The sequence below is a fragment of the Rattus norvegicus genome, chromosome 15, assembly GCF_036323735.1.
Source record: "Rattus norvegicus strain BN/NHsdMcwi chromosome 15, GRCr8, whole genome shotgun sequence".
In the NCBI taxonomy this organism is placed as follows: Eukaryota; Metazoa; Chordata; class Mammalia; order Rodentia; family Muridae; genus Rattus; species Rattus norvegicus.
Window position 1 is genome coordinate 33417393 of NC_086033.1, and position 10631 is coordinate 33428023.

Genomic DNA, 10631 nt, shown 5'->3' on the forward strand with positions numbered 1-10631 from the left:
AATATCACTGACTATGGATACTTCTCTAAAGATAGTGTTCTTAAATTTATTTCCTACTCTGAGGCAAGAGCATGTCTTCCCAAGGTGTCTATAGTGCTCCCTCCTGCACTCCAATCCCAATGAACATGATACCCTCAGTGTGACATGATTGGGTTTCCTGCAATAGACGTTACTGCCCCTAATGATGTATGTTGATTGTTTCCCAGATTATTAGCTGCCAGGCATGTGCAGCAACAATAAAACTATACCAAGAGCAACTTTGGCTCAATTGCACACCCACTTAAGTTTACAATACTGCACTGTAGTTCTACAAGATGTGAATAGATATCCTGAAGAGAGGTATAGCAGGGACCATCTCACTGCATGATTCAATAACTTGTAATTACACTGTCCCCTGGATAGCTCCATGTATATAACACAGCCCTGGTTTCCTTTTTGGCAAGAAGAGGCAGTTGTGATGTTTTCCACTAGTTTCTATCATAATGTCCCTTCCTGAATCAGCCAACCACTATGGGGATGCCAATTGGTGACTACGTCTCTCCTACGTCTCCTATATCTGTATTCAGGAATTGGAGCCTGTGTGTGGACCACCTTCAAAGCTTGTCCTATAGCTGAGGCTTCACAGAAGGATTTGAGGTCTTTAAAAGGTATTATCAGGTCAGATCCAATGTACAGTAATAAAAGATAGTGATCTTAAATTTTCCCTGTAATTCATATCACTATGCTTAGACAGCCGATTGTAGCTCTGAGGAAGCAAAGGAAGGAAATGTAGAAGGATAGAGTTGGTGCCAGAACTTTCCTCAATGATACCCAGTCTCCAGCATGCAAAGAGGTCTGAGTTGTCAGGTCCAAGAATGGAAACTAGTTGCACTTCTGTACGATAGTCAATACCTTTTTTGTCAGACCTAGATTCTTTTTGTAAAGTTCCATAACTCTAGAACTTTCCAACTGTATGATTCATTGAGATGCATAGTTTTTTAGTCTGCATAAGTGCTATTTTGAGTGGCTACATTAATCTAACTGCATGATATCTTTTTATTTGTAATTTATTCAAAATAATTTATTTTTTAAAAGATTTATTTATTTTATTTATGAGTACACCATTGTTGTCTTCAGACACACCAGAAGAGGGCATCAGATCTCATTACAGATGGTTGTGAGCAACCATGTGGTTGGTGGGAATTGAACTCAGGACCTCTAGAAAAGCAGCCAGTGCTCTTAACTGCTGAGTCATCTTTCCAGTCCCAATTTTTTATATTGAAGAAAGAAATAAAAGTTTCCCTTCTTATTTAGATCAAAAATAATGTCTAAAGCCCAGCATCTTCTTTGCTTATATTCTTGAATACTTAGACACAATGAGAAAACCACTGTATACTCTTATGATCTGTGGTTATAAATACCTGGTCACACAAAGTCCTGTCTTGCATTGCATACCCATGGGTGACATTGTTTAAGAGGCAGGTTTACTCTGCATGCCATAAATAATCATCTCACACCTACAACTATGACTTTTTTTGCTTACAAAAGGATCTGTAAAGTCTTTAAAATACATCTACATTGGTGAACAGAAACAGTCCCCAGTTCTTCCTTCCAGTGAGGATCTCTATTCTATGAGGTCCAAGCAGCAGGGAAAGCATGCTTGAGCAACTTAACACATGGGATCAGTTCTAAGGTCATTCTTGGTGAGCTTGCGGACAGGTGAACCAAATCTATCGGGTCTTCATGATTGCTTTCTTTTGCTTTGTCTTTTCAATCAAGAAAAGCAGACTTCCACAGAAAAAGGTTATTGGAGTGGAATCAGGTAGCAACTGATTTGAGACCAAATTCTGATATTTCAATGACTATGAGATCTCGGCAAGGCTGGATTTCCTCATCTGTATAATGGAAAGAGCCCTACTCAGGGTTGGTGAGGCCTTAAAACAGAACAGACCAGAAATGTGACAATGAGTGAGCTATTCCAAAATGCACAGAATTTCAAACTGTTATTAACGAAGCAAGAATACTTTGTAAGCAATGGTATGTTCCCACGTAACTGTGAACCGTGTGTAATGTCCAGTGACACAGGAAAAGATGAAAGCTCTAAGTCTCAATACTGATCCACACAGATTCCACATTGGTCTCAAGCAAGGAGACTCTCCACATATAACTAGCGAGCCTGAGCTCCCCTGTGGAACACAGACATGGTAATTACACATTCCATTGTGTTCTCTGTTCATCCCACTGGAAGGCAAACAGTAAGTCACAGAAACTAACTAATTAAATGTATGATCTTCCTGTTCTGTGATATCCTGAAAGCCCATCGACTTCTCCCTAAATGTGTATTATAACAACTATCAAAGGGACTGCTAGTAAGACTACATCAGAACATGCACTTACAGCAGTTGTTCTCAAACTGTGGATCACAACCCCTTGGGGCGTCGAATCTCAGACATTCTACATATCACATATTTATATCACAGTTCATAACAGTAACAAAATTATAGATATGAAATAGCAATGAAATAATTTTATGGCTGAGGTCACTACAATATGAGGAACCGTATTAAAGGTTCACAGCATTAGGAATGTTGAGAACCACTGACTTAACTCCAGTCTTGGTCATGCCTTATGTGCTGTGTATTCAATGCACTCTTCTCACACCTTCATCTCTCACAGACACATTCTATTCTCCTATTTGTTTGAATAAAGATGAGATGCCCTCCCACTGGTCAAAGGAAACAATAGCCTTTATGCTAAACTAGCCCACCACCAGATTTTGTAGATAAAATGTACTCCCTCTCACCCATATGTTCATACATTACAGATATAGGTGTTTGTGCTACAGCAGTGAGAGTTTTACACATATTCAGATTAGGTCTCAAAGTTGACAATAATACCTGAATGCTAACAGTTCCATGATCCCTGATCAAGATCTCCCTCCCTTTGTGTTCCTGTCCTGCTTCCTGGCAGCCACTTTGAAGGGTGCAGTCATCACCTCATCAAGGGATCCAGGAATCTCAGGATCTGGTCACAGATTCGACACCACAGAGAGCGGAGTCATGAGAATTTCTGATAAGGAAAATAGAGTTTGACCAGCCCAGACCTGTGGGTTGCAGCCCTTCCTTTCTCCTACTTAGGAGCTATAAAAGCAGGAACCAGGACAGGACCACATCAGAAGCTCACCCCAGGCTGCACCCCTGGCACAATGCAGGCCCTGCTATTCCTGATGGCTCTTCTCTTGCCTTCTGGGGCTGGAGCTGGTGAGTTTGGTCTTCATTTCCCTACCCTCTGAGCTTTCAGCAACCGACATTAATCTCTCATCTTTAATAAAGAGACCCTGGAATATGAGGCAGGATCCTAAACTGACATAGTCTAGGGGAAATCTCTAGGACAAGGAAGAATGAAAAGCTACTTCCCCTTCACATCACTTCATCAAAATGCTCTGTTCTGAAAGGCAGCTCTTCTCTTGCCTTCCCTTAATGTTGAGGAAGACACAATGAATGTACAAAGAAATGCCTAAAGGAAATAGAGCATCAGAAACACTAATGGTCATTGTGTTGTGATTGAAGGATGATGGTAGACAGGGAGGTGTGGGGAGGAAAGATCAACAGGAGAGAAAAGACCAAAGGACTTGTGGAGGGGCCTGAGCCCCATGTGAGGTGGCGTGGGCTTGGAGCAGTCGCTCAGCTTTAGCCCCATATTTCTCTGGCAGTACTGTGTTGGGGGCCCTGCAAGCTTGTGACTGGGGACTGGGTGTTCTTTGTCCCAGAGGAGATTGTTGGTGGTGTGGAGTCTATTCCTCACTCCCGCCCTTACATGGCCCATCTGGAGATCATCACTGAGAGAGGTTTAAGGGACAGCTGTGGTGGGTTTCTCATAAGCCGTCAATTTGTGCTGACTGCTGCACACTGTAATGGATGGTAAGAGGCTTCTCTTCCTGTGAAGACTTGCATGAGCCACGGTCACAGAGCAGCAGATCCTTGGGGAAGTCTCCGAGCCCTTTTCAACTTCAGGTGGGCTCTCCTTACATGGAGAGGAAAAGGGGACCACAGGAATACTCACTGAACCATTCATGTGTCATCTCCATGACACTCTCCAGAGTTTGGAGTTTAAGCAGGGCTGTGGTCCGGACAAGAATACAGTCCTTGACTTGTCTGGGTGTCACCAGAGCTCTGACAGGTGCTGGGGTGTAACTGAATGTTGAGTGCCCATTTGCCATGTACAAAGTCATGGGTTTGGTTGAATGCAAATACTGGGTGTGGGATGTGGGATGTGGGGTGTGGGGAGAGGTCTCAGTACTTTATTTTCCTGAGCCTCATCCTTCTGGGGAGGCTGTGGTGTTGGGAGCCCCATCTCAAGTCTCACTTGCTCTGCACTGGGATAGAGAAGAAAGACCTCCATGTCGCTCTCCTTAGAAGGAATCCGCCACCTAAGACCAGCACTTTTTACTGCTTCTTTTCTCTTTCAACAGAGAAATCACTGTCACCCTTGGAGCTCATAACATGAGCAAGAGAGAATCCACACAGCAGAAGATAAAAGTTGAAAAACAAATCTTTTTTCCAAATTACAATTTTTCTTCCAAGCTCCATGACATCAAGTTATTGAAGGTGCTATTTTTTTTTCTTACTCTACTTAACCTCCCTTGCTTGAACTTTCCCCCTGGCTTGGACCTTCAAATTCTCTCTTGTCCAGTCAATTGTCTTGGAAACTACCCCTGAATACTATGTCATTACTGCCCCAGTGGGAAAGGACCCATATCTAAGCATCCTTTTCTGGGTTGACATTTCTTCTCTTCTTCCCCCAACAGCTTGAAGAGAAAGCAGAGTTGACTCCTACTGTGAATGTAATTCCCCTGCCTCAGTCCTCTGACTTTATCAAGCCTGGGACAATGTGCTGGGCAGCTGGATGGGGACAAACTGGAGTGACAGAACCTAAGTCAGATACACTGAGGGAGATCAAACTGAGAAAGGAAAAGGAGGCCTGTAAGGACTATAGGCGTTATGACTATAACTTCCAGGTCTGCGTGGGGAGTCCTGAAATGTTAAAATTAGCATACAAGGTGAGTGCACACCTGCTTTTCCTGCCCACATCAGGAGACAGCATCAGTGGAGGAAATATGCCAAACATCTCTCCATGGCAGTGACTAATGCCTGTGTCCTTAGCTCCTATCCCTGAGGTTCTGGGAACTGAAATTCTCTCTGTCCATCTCATCTCCTGGTTTCTTAGCCCTTCCTACAACCTTCCCATGAGGTTACACACTAGACGGGAAGGGAGTTAAAGGAGACATGTTAGCATTGTGGCAAGGACAGAGAGGCTGGAGGGACAGAAATTAAGTCCCTACCTGATGACCCACAGGCAGCCAGGTCCTCTTACATCACTGTGGGATTAGCTATGTTGGAAGGGCCTGTGTTTGGAGAAAGTATTATTTCCTCATAGTCTTATTTTTTCTCACCTAAAGGGAGACTCTGGAGGACCTCTAGTGTGTGCTGGAGTGGCCCATGGTATTGTATCTCATGACCATGGAACAGGGAAGCCCCCTATAATCTTCACCCGAATCTCTTCATATGTGCCTTGGATTAATACAGTTATAAAAGGAAATTAGCTGAAAAACCTGATCAACCTGAGTCAGAGTCTCCAAGCTAGAGTTCTTCTGTCAAATCTCTTTGGTTTTAACAAAGCCCGACTCACCCTGTCCCCAAGACAATCTCAAAAATACACAAGTCTGTCATGATGGATTGTTCCCTGTAATGCTCTCAATAAAGACATAGCCTCTTGCAATGGTGTGATTTCACGCTGTGCTATAAACACACTCTCCTCTCTGAGAACAATGAAGAATCCATTTGAGGTACTACTATCTGGCCATGTTAACCGTCTTGACTACTGACTTCTAGGCATATGTGTACCACTGTGGATTACTGAATATTATCTACCATGCATGGCTGTGTACTGTGAGATTTCACATCCAGGGTAATGTGCACTGTTCTGTTCTCCTTCACTGCCCTGTCTTCTCATCTTCTCCCTTCTTGTCTCTCAGTTCCTCTGCCCACAAACCCCATGCCTCATCCACTGCATCTGTTCACACATCATCGCAGATTCCGTGTCTAGGTCAGACATGGCTGTTGATCCTTGTGTCCTCACCACCTACCCTGCCATCATCGTCCTCTCAATATTGCACTTGCAACTAGAGGACAGCTGGCCCTCTGAAGTCCTTGGACCCTGACTGTGACCAAAGCAGCCACCACAGGAGAGCATTCGTAGTTTCTGGAGCCAACACAGGGCAGAACCAGCACATGTCGGGTAGAGACACTGCAGTACTTAGCATGTTCTAGTACTTACCATGGTGGCTCTGCTTCTGAGCCACCTCCATTCAACCGCCATCTTTCTCCAAGTGCCAGCATTTCAGAAGAAAGCCTGAGTTAGGTGAACTTCTAAGTGTCCTGTTGTCCTCTTATAAGCCAATGCCCCCATTGTCCTTAGTCAAGAGAAAGAGTGCTTTAACTACAGGGTTCTGAGGAATCTGAAGGGGAAGAGACCACACATGAGAACAGTTAGGCCCTAAGGAGAAGTTATAAGCTGGGCGTGGCCCTCTGACTACTGTACCATGAAAATTGCTGCCATGACCAGCACCAGACAAGGATCTCAGCACCTCAGCCCTCCTCAGAGCCTGGAAGTCTCATGTCTAGCTTTCAGCTTCAGCATGGTACAGTAGCAATATAAGGACAGCTATCAAAGTACAAGACTGACTATAAGTTCTATTCTAACTCTATAGGGGCAGGGAGCACATATGAACAACGTATAAAGATCTTTAATCAAATAAAGAATCCATGTTGGTTTATTGTTAACTGGGTGACTGTTGTTCATTTTTTGTACCTTTTGGTTATTTTTGTATAACTAAATCATAGGGTTCTTTCTCATTTTGATTTACACCGGTGTAGTTTGGGCATCCTCTCACCGTGTGGATCAGACAGACTTCCAACTCATGATCCATCTGTCTCAGCCTCCCCAGTGCTGGGACCCCAAGCCGGCTCCACCATGCTCGGCATACACAAAGGTCTCAAAAGGTGAAACCCAAAGCAGGGACAGTAGCTGTGTCTTTTCCTAGCAGATGTGAATACTCACTAACCTGCAGCTGAGGGCGCACTGCCTCCTTACCGCACACTCTAAGGAGGACATGGACTTGGGACAATCTTCCTCCCTGAAGCTGGGCAACTGGAGGTGAGGAGAGAGTGATTGCCGCACCCTGCAGCCTGGCCCACGGTAATAGGAGAGCAGGAGGAAACTCCTGGCTGCTGGGCTGAGGGCACAGGATGAATGGCTTCCAGAAAGGTCAGCTCCACAGAACAAACCCATTCACATGTGCCTCTGGGGTCTAAGGAGCAGTTGGTGACCCAAAGGCTCTAAAATCAAGACAAGAGCCTGATCCCCACTACAGTGTTCATTCTTATTTATGGTGGGTTGTGCACAGGAGGAGCAGGACCAGTGCACTCTGGGTAAAAGAGAGCAGCCATGATCTCACAAGCTCAGCAAAAGAAAGGCAGATAAGAAGGGTTTCCCCACGGTTGGTACAGTAGCACTGTTGGGCAGCCTAGTTTAATAAAGCCTCTCAGTGCACTGTTAGCAGCTGACACACACTGAGGGTGTCCAAAGGGAAGTTCAGCTCAGCCAAAGCAGCTGAGGAAAGTATCCAGGAGGTCAGCAAGGGCTCACCCAAGCTTTGCAAAAGTGGAAACAAATCCAGAAATCTGAGAATATTGGTAAATCTTTAGACCACAGCAACTGTAATAGAGAGCAATGTGCAGGTTTAAGTGCTAAACAATGACTAAAGGAGATTTCCATTTAGAAAATAATAAAACTCACAAGGAGGAGAATCCAGTCTCTGGTGAGCCAGAGTTATTGATATCCTGCAGCAGCAGTTCTCACCACCTGACTCCATCTGTTTTCCTACCTTCAAAGGAATGTTTTCATTAAGTATTTTGTAAATAAAAAATTTTATTTGCTCTGGGATCATTTTTTAGGAAGGAAGGAATATGACTTTTTGTCATATTTAAGCATAAACAACTTTTGGGTTTGCTTCATTCTGATTTATTTTATAAAAAAGGTCTTGGAGACCTGGAACAAGTACCACACTCTTGCCTCAGCCTTCCAAGTACTGAGGACTGCAGAATGCAATGTGTTTCCTTCTCTAATGCAAAACTACAAAACATTAGCATGGGTCCACCTTTGTGCACTTCATATGTCTTGAGCATCTTAATTACTCCTAGTGTCCTAGTACTTAATTATTTCCTAAGAACCAAATTTTAAGCATGACATCATAGTGTGTACAGGTCACTCTAGCACGATGGGAGGTAGAGCCCGGAGGAGCAGGATTCTACATATGGAGTTCAAGGCTAATCTGGCCTGCATGAGAGCCTGTCTCAAAAGAAAATCAGAGGTGATTAGGTAGACCAGAGTGATGGATGGGGGAAGAAAAAGAGGGAGGAAGGGAATGAAGGAAGGAAGGAAATTAACCCTCCTTGGTGGCAGCTGTCTCTGCCAGAGCTGCATGCACTCTACAACACATTCTGTTCTGATAGTTCTGTTTTCCCAACAGCCTTACACTGTTGTAAATGATTGAAAATTTGGGCATATACTGTAGGAAGCATTACATTGTGAATTGATCAAGGCTTTGGAATATTTTGTTGTGGTTCATGTATTGAAACACTGGGTCCCCACCTAGTGGTCTTACATTTGGAAGATTGCAGAACCCTAAGAGGCACAGCCTCATGGGAGGAAATCGTTTGCTGCAGGCTCATCTTGAAGATTTATGTCAGAGTCCCATTTCCTGTCTGCTGATGTAGTGCAATTCACGTTTCACAATGTTCTGGGGCAATGTCTTTCCATCATGAACTTGTTCTCAAACTGTACCAACTAGAAGGGTACCTAACACCCGTTCTGGAGACAACAAAAATGACAGGTGTCATCAGTGACTGCCTTTAAGTAAAGGTAGGAACTCCTACTGACCGCCTCTGCTTTCTAACTAGTCACACTCCCAGCTTCCTGATCTTCAAACCACAATTGAACTCTGCAGTACACAACATATAAAGCAGACAAGGGAGGCAGCAGAGACAGCAGAATTCTGGGAAACTGTAGCAGACAGAGAGAATGCAGGGAAATCATGGGGTCAGTGTTTATGAGGTTGATGTCCTGCTGGGGACTGAATCTTATCTTCCCCCTCACCATCAGCCAAGACAAGAAACATTACCCAAGGCTGGAGGACCTGGGCCCTGGTGTTGTGAAGCCGACACCCCAGTTCCATGTGACCTGGCCCTCTGCTTTCAATGACACAAAATAAAAACGTTGTCTTGGGCTCTGGGGTTTGGTCTCATTGATGCAGAGCCACCAGACAAGACCTCTCCAGCTCCAAATCCTCCTCCTCCCTGCTAGTGATGTGATGTCAGAGGACAGCTCTCAACATTAGCAAATGAAAGCACAAGACCTTACTTAACTTCCCACCTATGAACTAACCTCCTGTAGGTCTCCAAGAAAAATGGCACTCCACTGTGTGGCCTTCTTCTGAGTCCAGGGAAGCACCGAGCAGACACTTAAAATGTGTTTAACAGTTAAGGCAGTGTGATCCTGGTCTCAGTTTCAAGTCTACATTTGTAAACAGACAGTAGTGGTATTTCCCAGGGTAGTTTTAACAAGAGAAAGTGTGAACTCTCAGACAATGGTGTACTTTGTAGTTTAGAACCATCCCAGCCTTCTGGAGCAAATTGCTTACCTCATACCCCTAACCCAAACCTTCCCCTCCACTTACCAAGACTCTTTCTCTTGGATGGTTGAGCAGAAAGGACCCTTAATTTGTAATCAAAAAGATTTAATTCTAAACTATAAACCCCAAAGGTCAGGTAAACACACTGAAACAGTAATAACAGTAAGAAGTACTTGATATGGTTGCTATGAAATTAACTAAATTGCACACAGTCTGAGGAAATGATCGCTCCACCTCTTTACTCGCACATCGAAGTCCCTGTGCTCCCATCCTATCCTTGGCTTTCTCCTTCACTTGCTCTTTTCTCTCTGTCTCTTCCTTGGACAATAACACTGGTTCTGAGCAAGAATAGTGGAGGTTAATGTGCAGGGCAGTTGCGTGGTGTAGAACAAACTTGAATGAACCAGTCTTTGACACACTGCAGGAAGTAAAGATGAGACACCTGGAACTCTAAGTCTGTGAACGCCTCAACAGATTTCAACACAATTTCCAGCTGTGTGTGGACAACCCCAAGAAGATGCAAAATGTATACAAAGTGATCTTCTTACTAGAGATCACTGAAAGCACTCCTGGGAGCTAAAGTTCTAGAAGGATAGAAGGTTGTCAACTAGTCACAGTGTTAGGAGTCACCAAGTGAGGAAACAAAGTATCCATCTTCCCAGGTCTATCCTGGGTTACTCAGTCTGCTGTACAGAGAACATAGGGTGATATGAGGAAGGTAAGCTGACTGCCCTCCACCAGAGAAAGATGGGGCATTAAGCCCTAGACCTCACTGCAAGCTGAGATGGGTACATAGAAGAGGCAGAGGCTCCCTCCTATCCACTCATGAGTTTCCTCTCTTTCCCACCCCCAACAGGGAGACTCTGGAGGACCTCTCCTGTGTGCTGGGATAGTCCAAGGC

The 10631-nt window shown here is 44.3% G+C and overlaps 1 protein-coding gene across 1 annotated transcript; it reads left to right on the forward strand.

The window, feature by feature from the left end:
• Positions 1-3184: 3184 nt before the first annotated feature.
• Positions 3185-5581, forward strand: Mcpt4l1 (mast cell protease 4-like 1). The gene is given in 5 exon segments (NM_001408961.1): positions 3185-3239; positions 3749-3899; positions 4451-4586; positions 4787-5038; positions 5435-5581. Coding segments are annotated over 5 exon segments (741 nt in total).
• Positions 5582-10631: the final 5050 nt, after the last annotated feature.